Source organism: Canis aureus, chromosome 4 (genome assembly GCF_053574225.1).
Source record: "Canis aureus isolate CA01 chromosome 4, VMU_Caureus_v.1.0, whole genome shotgun sequence".
NCBI lineage: Eukaryota > Metazoa > Chordata > Mammalia > Carnivora > Canidae > Canis > Canis aureus.
In genome coordinates this window covers 22,855,479-22,873,853 of record NC_135614.1, presented here as the reverse complement: position 1 = coordinate 22,873,853, position 18,375 = coordinate 22,855,479, and the positions used below count along the sequence as shown (strand labels likewise).

Sequence of the window (18,375 nt, the reverse complement as noted above, 5' to 3'; positions counted from 1 at the left end):
TGACATACCGTCAGAGCGGCTCCTACTAGGGAAACCAGGCTGGCCCTCCACCCTCCCCTCAGCACCCTATATTCTTCCCAGAGCAGCACAGACCTCTGGTGGCAGGGACGTGTGGCCGATGGACCTCACTCAGGATAAGTGATGGGCTCCTGGATTCCGACCTACCTACGTTGGGCCACCTTGCATATTGGGGATCACATTCTTGGGGCTACACCTGTGAAATGCTGCCCTGCGTGCTCACAGCTGAGCGGAATGCAGGGCATTTTGCATCGTCTCCCCTGTGAGCTCGACAGTCACCTTCCCCTAGGTAAGGGAGAAAAAGCTAATTGTCATGCAACTGTGGCCAGCCCCTTGGGGAACATGCTTTTCGTCAGTGAAAAATTAGGAGCCAGCCCCATGCACACGCTTCTGTAACACGCTTCCCGATTGCTTCAGTAGAGGTGTATCCTATTACCAGGCTGCAAATGCTCAGCTACCAGAGATGCGATTCACTGACTGCTTCCCTGAATGTCTTACTTCAGCCCCATTTAACGTGGTAGATGAATTGTTCTGTAAACTTTATGCTAGCGGGAATGAATTATTTGCATGTCTGTCTGGCCTGCTGCAGGCTGTTCAGATGTAAAGCCCTGCTTGTTTTCTTTCTGCAGTCTAGAAAGGCAAGTAGACTGAGTTATTGTCAAATAATTCATTTCTAACACCGGAGATGTTCAGGAAACATATATTTCTATTTTTCTTTCTTTGATAAATCACATCGAAGAACCATGGCAGGCTGGCCTCCCAGGGCTGTTTGAGAAAGTTAGTTAAGGATGTTTTGGGTGGGCCCAGGAATGAGGGGGGTACGGGGTGACATCCTGGCAATGATGTCATTCTATCACCTGACCAGGAAGGTTCTCTATGTTTACCTTTGTCTGATCGATGTCAGACAAATAATTCTTGGCACTAAAGAGCTTGTTGATTCTCACAACGTAGACACTGTCATAGCTCTTTAGTCTAAACATGAATAATTCAAGACCCGGGCGAAAGTTGTATTAGGGGAGCAAGGGAAGAAGGAAGCATCATTGCTCGCAAACAGTGGGTTGTAAAAATGCAATAGTGTTTTTACCACAGCACATTACAATTGTCTTTATTACCTTCTGCCCTAGAACAAGGCTCTTAGAAGACAGAATGGTGAATCCATCCCCTGGCCCATCTTCAGAGGTGGAATTTGAAGTTCCTTCTTTATCGCTGTCCTTTGGTTTGGACTGTTGGTAGAAATCAGAAGGAGAGATGGGAAATAATCCAGAAAAAGCCCGAAGTGGCTTTATTAAGTTCTTCCTACGACTACCACCACCTTGGATGTGAAAGGAAGTGGTTAGGTGTTAAGTTCTGCTCTTCTCGATGGAGGGAAGCAAGGCACAGCAATACGAGGGAAATAAAGGGGTGCCACCCCAAATAAAGAGTGTTAAAGAGGCTCACAGGTACCTGTATTCCTCACTCAGACCTGGACACGGGTACGTTATTCTTGTTTTTCTTTTTCTTTTTTTTTTTTTTTTGCAAAGCCCACAGCTTACGATGGCAAGCAGCAGAACCAAGAGGGGTTATTCATAGCCTACCATTCGACCTCCCTTCTCCCCAGAATTTCCTTGGGACCCACAGGAAGTGGAGTGAACTCTTGTAAATCTTTTGTGTTATCATAGAGGTCTGTAGAAGGGGAATTTGACAACCTCCAAAGCAGCGCTGTCTGATAGAACTTTCTGTGATCATGGAAATGTCCTATGCCTCTTGAGCCCTTGAAATGTGGGTGATGTAACCAATGAACTTAATTGTTAATCTGATTTAGTTTTAATGAATTCAAATTAAAAAGCCACATGTGGCTAGTGGTTATCGTACTGGGCAGCATATGAAAGTACTCCTCTGCAAATGGCATCTCCGAGCTACAGCTACTTAGCACCTCGGGCTATCCACAACCCACTGGCTGAACCCAGTGACCATCTGTGGGAGACACACAGTCTGTGGGAGACAGAAATGTTTTTGTGTGCAATGTGGAGCTCTCAAGAGAAATGAAGAAGGGCTCCAGGCTATCATCTCTCACCTAAGATTTTGATGGGGGCAGTGGAAGCCTCTGGAAACATGAAGACCACTCGTGTTTTGGGTTTGGAAACCTCTAGTAGACTCTGCTGGGTGATTTAAGCTCTCGTCCCAGAGGTCCTTTGCCATTTTTTCCCAGCGCACAGAGTCCCCAGCCCATCAGCAATGCTGGTCACAACCTCATCTTCTGATCTTTCAACTTTCTGTTGTCTGAGTCCCTGGCACACAGGTGACCTGGGCTCACCTTTTTGGACGTCCGTGGTTTGGCAGCCTTAGATTTCTTGCCTCCCTTCTTGCCTGATGCCGCCTTCCTTCCCCTTTTCTCAGGGGGAGGGGAGAGGATAGCTTCTGACTTCCCTTTGGTCCCTCGCTTTTTGGCCAGCAGTTCAGGGTGAATTCTGGGCAGGACACCTCCACTGGCGATGGTCACTCCTTTAAGCAGCTAAAGAGAGAAACGCATGAGCTAAGGCAGCAAAGAGCTTGCTGGTTCTGGACTTACTACAGTTCAAAATGATGGCAAAACAAATGTTAAGTCTGGTCTTTGCTTTCCCAAAGACACTGCATGATGGGTGGTTTAATTGGCTTTCCTGTTTCCCTGGTAGAGCGTGTCTCTGTAGGTATCCAGGCATCCCATGGCCTCATACAGAAAGCAAAACAAGAGAGGCACGATGAAGGGGTATAGAGGCTGAGGCCGGGGATGTTTCCAGGGCTGTGGAATTCCAGACATAACAGAGGATAAAGAGCTACACAAGTGGGGAGCACAGCTTGATGAAACTGGGTTCAAAGGTCAACACTAAGGCTAGCCCCAGTTAGCAACAGACTAGTGGTCTCCACACTCTTTTGATCACACATCCCATCAGTAAAATATGTTTGACCAATGCGGCTCTCCATTAATGTTCATTTTGTGAATAATCGACGTACTACTACATTAGTCTAGTCTGCACACCCCGAAGCAGTGTGGGTTCTCCAAGTATGGTCTGCATCCAAAGCTGGTCCATGGATAGTTAGTGACTGTCCAAGACAAGAGAAATACAGAAATTGCAAGGAAGAGTCCTTGCAAACTGACAGAGGTATTGTATTACCTATTGGATCAAATAGCAAAACATTTTGCTTTGGGATTGCATGTTTTGTTTTTTAAAATTTTTGTTTTTGTTTTTTAAAATTTGTCTAGCAATTAGTTTTTATTGTATCTTTAGAAATTTTAGTCCACGATGGACTGGAAATAAGAACTGAGTGTTGGCCACACACAATGTGAGAAGAAAAATAAATAGAATAAAAATTCTTATACTACCTACCATCCATCTAGCATTTCCTGGAGGAGGCATTTGCACTTGGGAGTTAATTCTATAATATGAAGAAGATTCTTCTGCCCTCATCAAATAAATTGTCAGCAAAATTTGAGTGAAGAAACCGTGAATAACAGCTATGCACTGCAGCTTCCCTAGTCACACACAAAGCTCACTTTTAGAGAGGAAAAGAAGGTCTGGCAAGACCCAGGATATATAACGGGTCTATTCCAGAGGGAATTTTCTATCTGAATGACATAGCTATCAAATTTATTCTTCTCTTATATGATCTGATTTTTTTTGGTATTAATATGCTTGGGAACTGTAGCAGGAATGATTTATAGCCAACCGGGTCCACGTGTAATAGTGTATCTGGCAAAACCATTCTGTGGCTTGTCGCAATGCTTCAGGCAGACATACCTGATTGAGCTCCTCGTCATTGGCAACTGCCAGCAGGATGTGTCTTGGTGCTATCCGGGCCTTCTTGTTGTCCCTTGCGGCGTTCCCAGCCAGTTCTAGAATTTCCGCTGAAATCACAATAGGGAGTTAATAGGCAATCAGAGTGGAGTCTGAGCTTCCTAGAGCTTTTCTTTGGAAATGGCCTTTGAATTTGATCACATTTATTCGTTTGTAAGTTTTATGCCCGGGCCTGGAAAGAAATCCAGAAAGCTGAGAAAGAACTCAGGTTACAGATGAGTAAGATGTTTTAGCAAGACCTGTTCTATGATCCCGTGGCCAGCTTCTAGTGGCCTCTGACATTAATTCTCCCCAATCATCCTTAGTATTTGGACCTCTGAGTTTTTGGTTGAGCCCATCATCACAGGAGGGAAGAGTATTTCCCAATCTGCCTTGTTGATCACTGTGGTCACATGACTAAATTCTGACCAACAAGAGGCGGGTGGCATACTGTAGGGCACTTCTGGGAAGTGTCCATCAATGGCAGGCTGTGCCCTTCTTCCCTTTCTGCTGGCAGACCGAGGAGGACATGATGGCTGGAATTTGGCCAAGAGAAAGAACAACAAGATAGAAGGAACTGGAGTCTCTTATGACGGTGGAGGCGCACAGCTGGGCTGTCCTTACTCCTGGACTGTCATCTATAAACTCCTTTGTATGAGAGAGAAGCAAACTCTCCTGTTTAAGCCACAGTCAGGAACAGTTAATTCTGACCAATACCGAACCCTAACAGGACCTGAGTCTCTTCCCGTCTCAGGAGAGCAAGGCTGTCTCTGAAAATAGTGATGTAGGCAGAGTCTGTCTTTGGGGCCCATTGGGATGCCTTCCAGAATCTCCTTTTCCTCTTCCCTCAATGCCAAAGCGGATGGTACGAACTAAGTCATACTGTGGAGTGAGGAAATGTTTAACCTGGAAAGTGAATTCGGAACGGGGATACCTACAGGGCCTGGAAGGAAGGTATTTGGGGTTTGGAGGGTTTCCACCTATTCCTCAGGATCTGACTTTAATAAACATGTCATTTGGTAAATGTAAAAGGGCTGGTAAAGAGGAATGTCCCTAAAACGATTTTACATGTCATCATTTTTAGTCACAATTTAAAAAAATCTATAGAATTGGTTCATACCATCTGTCTGCTTTCCCCCTCCTCCTCTGTCTCTTTCTTTCGCCCCCGATTTCAGAGAGATGTTCTGCTAATCAAATTTGTCCGCCTTCAAAAGTATTAATGAGGCTTTAAAGGAAAATTCCTTCCCTTAGAAAGCTAGAGACAATGTGGCGATGTGTTGTCTCACTGATAATGTGGTGGCAAAATGCGTGTGTGTGTGTTGGGGGAATTTGCTGGTACAATGGCATAAATACTAAGCTCTAAAATTAACAGGCAGTTCTGTGTGAGTCTTTACAATCAACCTAATTTCAAATAAATAGCACATGAAATTGCCATCACTCATAAAAATCTATGGTAATAAAAAAACTGCATAAGTATGCCATATTAACTAAGCAAATGTGATTAACAAAAAATTAGAATAAAATACGCATTAGAGTTAAATATTTATATAGAATTTCCATAATGAAAAGTGCTAAATCACTGCAAATTCATTCTCACAACATCTTTTCCAGGTTATTAAGCAATGAATATCGTGTTTACCAACAATCCATTTATATGGTGGCCGTATTTTCAGAATCAAAGACTGGGGGATGGCGGTAGTTTGAGAAGTATGAGCACACTTGTTGGGAAAACGGGATGGAGTATTTGAAATTCATGCCCCATTAGATCATCTGGTTGGCTGCTCTCAGGCTGCTGCCCAACCCTTTCTTTCCCTTAGGAGAGGGTACTTGTCACAAAGAAATGTCATTATAAAGCTTTCACCAACAGACTGGCTTTTCCAACTCTAGGTTAAAAAGTATAGCTCCTCATTGTGCACAATAAAAAAGGAGTTGCTTTTTATTGATGTACATCTTGGGGTCCTCATACCAGGGAGGAAGGACTCCTCTCCCCTCTTTCGCTAGATTGGGTGTGTGTGTGGGGGTCAAGGAGCCTCCCACTCTTAAGCTTCTGAGCAATTGAACTTATTTTAGCATCTTGGACTACCACTTGCCTGCCTGTGTCTCCTGCCCTCAGAGGAAGATGCTAAGCATCCTGCCAACTTCCTCAAATGAGCTGTCGGCAGGAGAGGCAGGGCTAAGTGGGCAGCCCTACAGATTTGGGGCCTTCGGGAAGCCCCTGAGGTCGGGTTATTTTTAGCCTGTCAGAGACAGATGCACAGACATTGGATTCACAGACGGACACTCCGCTGGAATCGAGGCAGGAGGGCCAGAGCCTTGGGGCAGTGACTCCGCAGGTGGCCTCACGCGAGGCAGGTAGGTGAGGCCCAGCCAGCACGCGCCCGGGCTCCTGGACTAGGCCTTCCAAAATCAGTTATAGGAGAGAAAAACCTCGATTCTGTGCCCTAGCGCAAAAGCAGAGGTAGCCTTGTGTTCTAGAAAGAGAAAAGCTTCTCAACACACAGCCGAAAATCTAGACGAAGGACTTCTCTGTTGGATATTTGGCCAGAACATTCCTCGGGACATGGACCTCACGGTTTAAATGTCTGAAATAACATTCATTATTATTAATATTTCCAAATGTCATTATGACCCACATATGTGCACGAACTATAAACGTTCGTTAAATTCTCGGGTGGTTTGATCTCGAGAACACAGGTATCCTCCTATTGGCAGTCGACAGGAAAAATGGGTTTCTACAGCACATTTTCATTTCGCTGAAAATTTTGTGAGAAGATTATAATTCTGTCAAGCGGTGGAGACATCCTTGGAAGTCTATAGACTTCTATATTCTCGGAAGTCACACTTCCAGCAATAGGAACCATCTGGAATACAGCTTAGACTCTGGTCGTTAAAAAAAAAAAAAAAAAAAAAAAAGGATTTCTGTAGCCAAAACGGATGTTGGAAAGCTCAGCAGACACATAATCTTGGAAGCATTGTGTCCTCTCATTTTGTCCACAATCTAAGCCAACATTGGCTGTCCCCCCTCCACAGGAGCCGGGAAGTAGCACAGTAACTGTAGGGTAGGGACAGAGGGCGTGGAGTGGCCACCCCTTCAAGACTGTCTCCTTCCTCAGCCCCTGCTTCCTCACCCACTTGCCCACGAGGTGATGAAATCCCCAGGGGTCTGGGGCACCCCCTCCCTGGTCTGCTTAGGCCATGCAGTCTCCCAGGGAAACCCCTTCCATTCATGGCTCTTGCTTCCCACTTGCCCATGCCACTCGATCTGCACCTCCAGTCCTGATGTGATGTCACCTGGACAACCTCACCTGGGGCGTTCTGCAGGTAAATAAAATTTACCACATCCCCAAATCCAAATAATTTCCTTGGGGGTGGCAGCTCTATCCACATATAGCTCCTCCCAGAGGCCTGGGAATCCTCCCTCCCTCCCCCTCCCTGGCCTCTTGAATCACACATCTTTGTCTCCCTTCTCCGCACCTACTACCATTCCCTGAGCTCAGGCTCTCTGCTCCTTGAGCCCAGAGAGTTGCAATGGCTGTTCAAATGGTTTCCCCATCCCCATTTTTGTCTTCCTCCAGATGCATGCCAACAAGGCCTCTGCTGGCCCATAGGTACCTTTGTATAGACTAGATGTCCCTTCTGCCAAACACTTTACTTCCCTGATTTCGTTAGAACAACACCGTTTACTGCCATCTGCCGGGAATGCTCGTAATAAAGATACAAATCTTAGGGGTCTATGATGTGAATGATACTCTCTTCAACAGGTGTCCTTGCACAGTGTACAACCTGCACAACCACACATGTGGCCTTGGCTGGCAAAATGCTCTTTTTAAAACACAAATGCAATAAATGAAAATCATTAGATAAAGAAATGCTTGTTGTTAAACGGATAGACCATATTGTCTGGAAATGATGTAAATGATGGGTTTCTATGTGACACAATGACTTAAGGTGCCCTGAGAGTCAAGCTTTTTTTTTTTAATTTATGATAGTCACACAGAGAGAGAGAGAGGCAGAGACATAGGCAGAGGGAGAAGCAGGCTCCATTCACCGGGAGCCCGATGTGGGATTTGATCCCAGGTCTCCAAAGGCAGGCGCCAAACCGCTGCGCCACCCAGGGATCCCGAGTCAAGCTTTTTTTAAAGACCTGTTTGTCCTGGCAGTTAGAAATATGTTACAGAACATTTTCTCACTACAAAAATGATTTAAATTATTCATTTTCGACATCTTACATTTATGCTTTATCTTTTGTTGGCAAAAACAAAAACTATTTTCCAGAATTGGGGGCTTACTCTTTCAGTCCCTTCTCTGTCACTTCTGTTGGAGATGTGAACTGGGTCAATGTTTACAGATCGACAACCTCAGGTATGAAGGTCCATCCTGGGAGGCCTGGGGATGTGTCAGGTGGAAGGGATGTTCTAGATGAGCAGTTCAACATGTGTCTGCCACCAGACTGTGCAACCTCCTCCTCTTTTCTTGCGACTAGAAACACTGCGTGGCTCTAACACCATGGTGATGTGTGAGCCTGGGCCCAGCCCGGCAGCCAGCCCAGGGAAATCGGGCCGACTGCTCTGTCTCACCCAGAGCAGCTGAATATTTGTGCAGTTTTCTTTTTTAGTTAAGTAGCCCCTATCCTTCGCTTACTGGCCACGCCTGTGGCCCAAGGTTCGCTTCCCAAGGCACGGAGGGGGAGCGTCCACATGAACCTCAGGGGAGAAGTGAGCTGGCCACAGGACATCCCCCGCCCAGCTCCCAGGACATCAGCGGGAGAATCCCAGGGCGCCTTCGGGGGTGAAGAGCACTGTCTGCTGTTGAGACCAGGGCAGGAGATGAGAGCTGAATGGTGAGACTTAAAAACTGTTTTATGAGGAGAGACAGCGAAGGTGATGCTGTATGTGTAGGAGGAGGGTGTCTGCCAGAGGCTGATGTGCCCACGGGGGGCGCTGTGGTATGTGCCTCTGGGAGCCAGAGCAGGGACCTACCCCCCTGGACCAGAGCCTCCAGCCAGTTCTGGAGGCCCCAGGGTCCCCACTTCCCCGATGGGGCCCCTTGTCTCCAGCATCTTCAGCCGCTCTCCCTCTGCCAGGGACGCTACACCCTTGTCGGTGCCAGGACACCTTTGGTAGTCTGGTGAGGTCTATGGACCTGTTCTCAGCATAAAGATTTTTTTTTTTATTGCGATAAAGTACACATAACATGAAATTTGCCATTTCTAAGTGAATGACTCAGTGGCATCGATTACGTTCCCAGTATTGTGCAACCATCCCCACCATCCATCTCCAGTGCTTCCTCCTCTTAAATGGAAGCTCCATGCCCATTAAACTATCATGCCCAACCCACCCCCACACCCCGGCCCCTACAACTGTCTCTCCATGCTCTGTCTCTATAAATTTCACTACTCTGACACTGCATCAAAGTGGAATCATGCACATTTGTCTTATTACGTCTGGCTTTTTTCAATCCCACTTTGCAGAAAAGTCTTCCAAGGCTCAGCCGTGTGGAGCAGGTGTCAGAACTTCCTTCCTTTTTAGGGCTGAGTAACATTCTGTTGCACATTTTGTTGCACCACGTTTTGTTTACCAGTTCATCTGTTGGATACTTGGGTTGTTTCCATTTTTGGCTCCTTTGTATGTATAATGTTGCATGAATATTTGTATATAAATATCTGTTTAAGTCTCTGATTTCTATTATTTCGGGCATGTACCTAGGAGTGGAATTGCTGGGTCATATGATAATCATGTTTAACTTTTTTTAAGTTAAGCATTTTATTTTAATTCCAATATAGTTTTAGTATTAGTTTCAGGTGCACAATATAGTAATTCAACACTTCCGTATATCACCCAGTGTATGACAAGTGTACTCCTTAATCCCCATGTACCCCATATCTTTATCTATTCATCTATCGATAGATACTTGGGCTGTTTCCATAATTTGGCTATTGTGAATGATGCAATAAACATAGGGGACATGTATCCCTTTGAATTTGTGTTTTTAAATTTTTTGGGGGTAAATACTCAGTACAATTGCTGGATTGTAGAATAGTTCTTTTTTATTTTTAAATTTTTTATTTTATTTTTATTTATTTATTTATTTATTTTATTTTTATTTATTTATTCATGAGAGACACAGAGAGAGGGGCAGAGACATAGGCAGAGGGAGAGGCAGGCTCCCTGCAAGGAACCCGATGTGGGACTCGATCCCAGGATCCTGGGATCACACCCTGAGCCAAAGGCAGACTCTCAACCACTGAGCCGCCTAGGCGTCTTCAGTAGTTCTTTATTAATTTTTGAGGAATCTCCATACTGTTTTCCAGAATGGCTGGACCAGCTTGCATTCCCACCAACAGCACACAAGGGTTCTTTTTTCTCCACATCCTTGCCAACACCTGCTGTTTCTTGTGTTTTTGATTTCAGTCATCCTGACAGGTATGAGGTGATATCTCATCATAATTTTAATTTGCATTTCCCTGATGATGAGTGCTGTTGAGTATCTTTTCATGTGTTTATTGGCCATCTTGATGTCTTCTTTGGAGAAATTTCTGTTCGTGTCTTCTGCCCATTTTTAAATTGGACTATTGGTTTGTTGAGTGTTGAATTGTATAAGTTCTTTATATATGTTGGATACTAATTCTTTATGGGATATGTCATTTGCAAATATCTTCTCCCATTCAGTAGGTGGTCTTTCAGTTTTATCGATTGTTTCCTTTGCTGTGCAGAAGCTTTTCATTTTTAAATTTTATTTAAAAAGATTTATTTATTTTAGAAAGGGGGAGGGAGAGAGAGAGAGCGTGCGCAAGCGTGTGCACATATGCATGGAATGGGGAAAGGAGAGAGGGAGAGAGGGAGAGAGAGAATCTCAAGCACATTCCTCAATGAGTGCAGAGCTGATGCTGGGCTCCCTCAGGGCCCAGATAGCATGACCTGAGCCTAAATCAGTAGTTGGACACTCAACCAACTGATCTACCCAGACATCCCAGAAGCATTGTATTTTGATATAGTCCCAATAGTTTAATTTTGCTTTTATTTCATCAGGAGACATATCTAGAAAAATGTTGCTATGACAAATTTTAGGTAAGTTATTGCCTGTGCTCTCTTCAAGAATGTTTATGGTTTCAAGTCCTACTTTTAGGTCTTTAATCCATTTTGAATTTATTTTTTGTGTATGGCATAAGAAAGTGGTCTAGGTTCATTCTTTTGCATGTTGTTGTCCAGTTTTCCCAACATCATTTGTTGTAGAGATTGTCTTTTTCCCACTGGATATTCTTTCCTGTTTTGTCGAAGATTGATCATATGATTCTGGGTTCATTTCTGGGTTTTCTATTCTGTTCCATTGATCTATGTGTCTATTTTTCTGCCAGTAACATGTGGTTTTGATTACTACAGTTTTGTAATATAACTTGAAGTCTGGAATTGTGATGCTCCCGTTTTGTTTTTCTTTTTCAAGATCGCTTTGGTTATTCGGGGTCTTCTGTGGTTCCATATAGATTTCAGGGTTATTTGTTCCAGGTTGGTGAAAAATGGTGTTGGTATTTTGATAGAGTTTGCAATAAATCTAGAGATTGCTTTGGGAAGTATAGGCATTTTAACAATATTTTTCTTCCAATCCATTTCTTTTTGTCATCTTCAATTTCCTTCATCAATGTTTTATACTTTTCAGAATACAGGCCTTTCACCTCCTTGGTTAAGTTTATTCAAAGGTACTTTATTATTGTTGGTGCAATTGAAAATGGGATTGTTTTCTTAATTTCTCTTTCTGCTGCTTCATTATTAGTGTCTAGAAATTCAACAGATTTTTGTACATTGATTTTGTATGCTGTGACCTTACTGAATTCTTGATCAGTTCTAGTAGTTTTTTTTTGTGGAGTCTTTAGGGTTTTCTATATAGAATGACATGTTATCTGCAAATAGTGCAAATAGTTTTACTTCTTCCTGACCAGTCTGGATGCCCTTCATTTCTTTTTGTTGACTGATTGCTGTATCTAGGACTTCTACTACTATGTTGAATAAAAATGGTGAGTGGACATCCTTGTCTTGTTCTTGACCATAGAGAAAACCTCTCAGCTTTTCCCCTACTGAGTATAATATTCCCTGTGTATTTTTCATAGAAGGCTCTTTGAGGTTTTTTTAATATCATGAATGGATGTTACATTTTAATCAAATGCTTCTTATGCATCTACTGAAATGGTCATATGGTTCTTATCCCTTCTCTGACTTATGCAATGTATCACGTTGATTGTTTTGTAAATATTGAACCACCCTTGCATTCTGGGAATAATTCTACTTGGTCATAGGGAATGCTTTTTTTCATGTACTGTTGGATGGTTTTCTAGTATTTTGTTGAGGAATTTCGCATCTATGGTTATCAGAGATATTGGCCTTTAGTTCTCTTTTTTTTTGTGTGGTGTCTTTATCTGGTTTTGGTATCGGGGTAATGCTGGCCTCATGGAATGAATTTGGAAGTTTTCTTTCCTCTTATATTTTCTGGAATAGTTTGAAAATAATAGGCATTAACTCCTTAAATGTTTGGTAGAATTTGCCTGAGAGGCAGTCTGGTCCTGGACTTTTGTTTGCTGGGAGTTTTTTGATCACTTCAATTTTGATCAACTTCAATTTCTTTGCCGGCAATTGTTCTATTCAAACTTTCTATTTCTTCCTGCTTCAGTTTTGGAAGGTTAGAGGTTTCTAGGAATTTATCCTTTTATTCTAGGTTGTCCAATTTGTTGGCATGTAGTTTTTCATAATATTATATTATATTCATAATAAAATAAAGTTTTATTTTTTTAAAGTTTTTATTTATTTATTCATGAGAAACACAGAAAGAGATGGAGAGAGGCAGAGACACAGGCAGACAGAGAAGCAGGCTCTATGCAGGGAGCCCGACGTAGGACTTAATCCCAGGTCTCCAGGATCACACCCTGGGCTGAAGGTGGCACTAAACCTCTGAGCCACCAGGACTGCTCGTTTTTTTTTTTTTAAGTTTTTATATCATTTATTTCTGCTCTAATTTTTATTATTTCCTTCCTTCTGCTTTGGTTTTGGTTTTGTTTGTTCTTCTTTTTCAAGTGCCTGTAGGTGTAAGGTTAGGCTGTTTATTTGAAATTTTTCTTATTTCCTGTGGTAGGCCTGTATTGCTATGAACTTCCCTCTCAGGACTGCTTTTGCTGTCTCCCAAAGGTTTTGGATGTTGTATTTTCATTTTCATTTGTTCCATGTTCTTGTTTATTTCTTCTTTGATTTCTTGGTTTACCTCTATGTTAAACTTTTTGAGGAACCACAAACTGTTTTCCACAGCAACTATATCAATTTACCTGCCTCCCAGCAATGCACCAGGTTTTCAATTCTCTACATCGTCACCAACAATTGTAGTTCTTTTATAGCTATCTTAATGAGTGCCAGGATAAAGTTTTAAATGCATAATATAAAATACATAGGATGACAAAGAAAACCAATTCACTGGAATGTAATTTTCAAAGTATTAAAAAATCTGGAATATAGTAGTCTGTGTGCTGCTTTATGAACACATTAAATAACAAGATCTAGTGGTAGATCTAATAACTACTGTGATTTTGAAGTAATGATCAGCCTAATGATATTTCTATGTATCTTTAACAAGGGGACTATAATAAAAAAAACACCAGTGATTTCAATTGGCTTGAAAGTCCCAGGTGTAGGGGATCCCTGGGTGGTTCAGTGGTTTAGCGCCTGCCTTTGGCCCAGGGTGCAATCCTAGAGTCCCGGGATGGAGTCCCACGTTGGGCTCCCGGCATGGAGCCTGCTTCTCCCTCTGCCTGTGTCTCTGCCTCTCTCTCTCTCTCTCTCTCTCTCTCTATGTCTATCATAAATAGATAGATAAATCTATAAAAAAAAGAAAGTCCCAGGTGTTGTTGACACACAACTGTGGTTTGTAGCCCACATCCATAGAGGAAGCAAATGGTAAAGTTTAGGTCTGGTCAGGGAAGCTGAAGATTGAATGTGAGGACCCCAGGGCTCAAGCCTCTTCTATGTCACACCCTCTCCCACCTGCCACACCACCAGCTGCCAACCTCTCTTTTGCCTTCTTCTGAGCCAAACTCCCTAAGAGAGTCCCCACGCCCTTTGCCTCCTGTTCACATCTCCAGTTCCTCAACCCACTGCAGTTTGGCTTTGAGCACCCACACTGTCCTCCTCAGGGTCACCATGACCTTGAGGTAGCTAGATTTGTAGTTCTTGTCTGGTTTTATTGGCATCATTGGTGACAGTCACCTTTCCTTTGTTTCCCAGACACTGACTCTCCATGAGCCTCTCCTCATTAACCTCTGTTGCCCTCCTCAGCCTGCCTTGCCACACATTCCCCCTGCTTGGCCCAGAAACATGTGCATGCAGGTGCTGTTTGGACTGGTCCTGGGCTCCCCAGTCTTGTTGCCACACTCTCTCTGGGTACCTCACTCGCTCACTTGGCCTTTACAGCAGTCTGCCCACAATGCCCCCCATCTGTATCTCCAGCCCACAGCTCCCCTCTGGCTCTAGGCACGCCTAGTAGGGCTTCACTAAAAAACAATTCCCTTAGGGATGAGTTGCTAACATGTGTCCCAAGTGGTGCCAAGCACCTTTCATTCATTGTCTTATGTAATTCTCATCTTGACGCTATGAGGGTAAAGCAATATACCTTACAGTCCTCAGCTGATAAGTGGCAGAGCCAGAATTTGTCCTCCAGGGCACCTCTCAGAGACCTAAACCCTATGGGCTCCCCACTGAGCCCTTCACCCTGCGCCCTATTTCCACCCCATAGTTTCCTGCTTCAGCTACAGGCACCATTCTCATGCGTCTTCTACTTTCCTCTTCTTGGTCAGACTCCTTAGGTAAATTCTTCAATCCTCTTAGAGTGGAGTCCTCATCTCCACTCCTCAACATGGCAGCTTGGCTTGAAAGAAAGTGGCCAGCCCAAGGCTGAAAGGTTCATGCTTTCCTTGATGCCCTTCCTCCCATCCAACCCATCATTGGGAGGAGCTGACTCTCGTCCTCCAGATATTTCCCCAATTTGCTCATTTCTTCTCATCATCCCCTCTGCACACCGCTGAACTGGCCACTATTGATCCTCAAAAGTGACACAAAAACAGCCCCCAGTGGTTTCCTGGACTCTGATCTTGCTTCTTGCTAACTCTTCACCTAAAGCCCAAGTGGTATCCCCCAGAGGCCACCTCCTCCCTTCTATGCTTCTCCCTAGCATGTGTGTGTGTGTGTACCTGTGTGTGCATATCATATACATTTTCATCATGGCCCTCAAAGACCTGCCTGTCCACTCTCCATCTCATCTCTCACCCCCTCCCATTCCCCAGCTCTGCTCCAGGTTCTGGAAGGGGCCCACACACTTCCTCTAAACTCTGGGTCTTCACCCTCATTCCTACCCCACCTGAATATCTCCCCCAGCTCAATCTTCCATCAGAATCGACCTAATTCCAGGGATGCCTGGGTGGCTCAGTGGTTGAACCTGCTGCCTTTGGCTCAGGTTGTGACCCTGGGATCCCGTGATTGCGTCTCACATCAGGCTCCCCGCAGGGAGTCTGCTTCTCCTTCTGTCTATGTCTCTGTGTCTCTCTTTGTGTCTCTAATGAATAAAGAAAATCTTAAAAAAAAAAAAAAAGAATCTACCTATTTCCTCCAACTAAATCCCCACTCTGGCTGCCATCAAAATCACTTGGGAGAGCTTTAAAAAATCCTGATGCCCAGAACATTTCCCCAGAATCTCTGGAGGTGAGCCTCGTCATCAGGATTTTAAATCAATCAACTTAAGAAAAACCCAGGGTTGCGAACCTGGTTATGTCCTAACAACTCTTACTTGACAGGAGGCAGCCCCCAGCACCCCGCCTGTACACACGTTTCCCAAAGCTCCTGTAACTTCCCTGCCTGGCATGTATGCCCGCTTACTGTGTTATGCTTCATGTTCCTCCGCTCTGCTGGTATGCAAGCCCCGCAGATGGAGGCAGGACCAGGTCTGTCTGCTTTCCTCCGCATCTTCAAGGCTTAATCCCAAGAAGAAACTCAGTCCAGATTTGTGTCATGAATGTTGAAGGTCATTTCAAGGGTGACTGGAGGCTCTCATGCTTTGAACCTCCTTTCCTAAACAAAATCAATTGATGACCTCTACCCCACCCCAAAGTAACAACTCCCCCTCTTTTACTTACAACAATGGCCTGCAATTCTACTACTAATAATGATTCATTCCTTTGGCTTAAAACTTCTCTCAATGCAAGTACAGCCCGAAAATATAACATTTTAACAGAGTTAGTCATTATACTTTGCCTTGAATGATTGCATCAGCTCTTAATAGTAGGAGAGCAGAAGAATGACAATTTATTGAGTGTATCCTATGCACTAGGCATTTTACATATGTGAGCTCATGAACGGAGTTCAATGAGTTAGTTCTGGAAACACCAGAAACTCAGGGAGGTTCAGGAATTAGCCCAAGGTAACAGAGCTGGTAAACTGATAGACAGGAACGGAGGGGAAGGACACAGAGAAGACATGCCTGGGCTTCAGAGGACCAACTTCACTTCTTCCCCCTGGCGCAGGACTCTGCTGGGTGCTGGGACTGGTCCGGGGGGATGCAGTGTTATTGGCAACGGCATCCTTCCAGGTGCTCATCCTCTCTTCTAGCTCACGTCCAGCACGTCGGCAAATCCTGTTGGATTTGCCTTCAAAATATATCGGTACTCTGACCACTTCTCGGTACCTTCACTGCCCACTCACTGGACCTCTGTAAGAAACTTCTTGCTGCTTACCCTGCTTCTGCCCTGGTGCCCTCTCCCCACAAGGGTAGATCACATCCACATCCGCTCAAAACCTTCTAGAACTCCTACTGCAAGCTCTCATCCCCCACCTGCCCATCCTCCTCAGGCCTCATTTACGGCCCAAGCCACTTCCTCAGCCCAGCCTTCCATCCCATTGCTGCTCCTCTTAACACCCTGCACCTGTCTTCCCCCTGCCTGGAGCGCCAGCCCGCAGACGTGCATGCCCACTCCCTGCCTCCCCTTCCATGGGGCCTCCGACCAGCACCGTTCACAACCTCCCTTACCTCCCCATTCCTTGAACACTCTCTCTCTCTCCTGGCTTTATTTGTCCCCTAGCACTTGTCACAGGCTTAGAATCATATGTGCTTCACTTACTTGCTTGGTGCTTCTCCTCCCCATAATGCACCTGCTCGAGGGCGGGGATTCCTATCTTGTTCTGTGCTGTAGCCTCAGCATGGAGAACACCGGGCATATAGTAAGTTTTCAATAAAAGTTTATTGAGTAAGTGGAGGATTATGAATAATCAATTTGAAAAATAGGGTGCCACTCTACTTTGGGAGATACTATGTATCTTTAAAGATGTGCTGGCTCAAAGTCCAGAGTGTGACATTTGGGCTTTACTATGCATTGCTGGGGTCTGGTGGCTCTAATCTGAGATAAATTAAAACTCCTACCAGTGGTTCAATTCTAATACTAAGGAATAGTCTAAGGACTTGCTGTGTACAAAAACATGTGGATGTTTACATGTATTTGTTAAATGAATGAACAGGAAAACATCAGCTTTCATTGGAACGATAGACTGAGATGCCAGTGATTCAAAAGGCCAAAGTCTGTTCTATTATGCACAAACTTTAGACCTTCACCGAGCAGCAGCAAAGGATGTACTACTTAATTATTGTTTGATTATACCAATATTATTAGAGGGTGATGTAATGTAGCAGAAGTACATGGCTTAGGATTGAAGTACCCCAGGGAACCCCCACTCTCTGCTTGGAGGCTGTGGGATCTCTGGTTACTTGGTGCCTTCCAGTCTCACTGGGTGATATGGACCTAACAGGTAGTTTGAAAGCTTCATTCGCCTTTCCCTCTCTGAGCCAGCAGATTTTTCCATCAGATTCCCAGGTCCCTCTCCAGACCCAGTAAATCAGACCACAGTGGGGGATGCAGCCAGGATCCTGCATTTTCAACAGGCATTCCCCAAGCCTGTAGGCTGCTGCTGCATGACTGGCTCCAGTCTTGCTCCTCTGAGTCCTCCCTGGACTAGCATCAGCATCAGCTGGCAGCACGTTAGGAAGGTTGTGTCTCAGTCTCCACCGCAGGCCTTGTCGACAAGATCCCTGGGAATGGTTGGCACTTTGAAAACACTGCTCTCTCCCACCTGATTGGACCAACTTTCAGAGCCCTCCAGCCCTTCTCTCCAACTTCCTAAAGGGGGCCCGTGAAAAACTTTTAGTTCAGGGACAAGCCTTTCATTTCACAATAAGGGAAAGGCTTAAGATGCCACGGTCTACCCCGAGGGAGCCCCAGGGGAGCCCCAGGAGAGAAGGCTTCCACAGGGTAGATCAAGGCAAACGTTTCATGGCTAACATTGCTTGGTGAAGAAGCAGGACCAAGAGAACAGAATGGGACTGAGCATCTAAGAGGAGGAAGAGATTGCTCTTAAGGGAGAAGGAGCAGGGGAAGGGGCCTGGGGACAGAAATGGGGTTCAGCCTCGTTGCATCTGTAGGTTTTCATGCTGTGGCAGCAGAGGGCAAGGCTTCTGGGGAAGACAGCTTGGGGAGGTTTGCTTTACCCAGAAGACT

At 44.7% G+C, this 18,375-nt stretch overlaps 1 protein-coding gene across 1 annotated transcript in view; it reads right to left on the bottom strand.

The window, feature by feature from the left end:
• MACROH2A2 (macroH2A.2 histone) overlaps positions 1–18,375 on the bottom strand; it is a 48,649-nt gene that overhangs the window by 9,648 nt on the left and 20,626 nt on the right. Inside the window, exons 3-5 of the mRNA XM_077894826.1 lie at positions 3,774–3,880; positions 2,312–2,509; positions 1,131–1,241 (exon numbers count right to left, since the gene is read on the bottom strand). Coding sequence (XP_077750952.1) covers positions 1,131–1,241; positions 2,312–2,509; positions 3,774–3,880 — 416 coding nt within the window. The remainder of the gene's footprint in view (positions 1–1,130; positions 1,242–2,311; positions 2,510–3,773; positions 3,881–18,375) is intronic.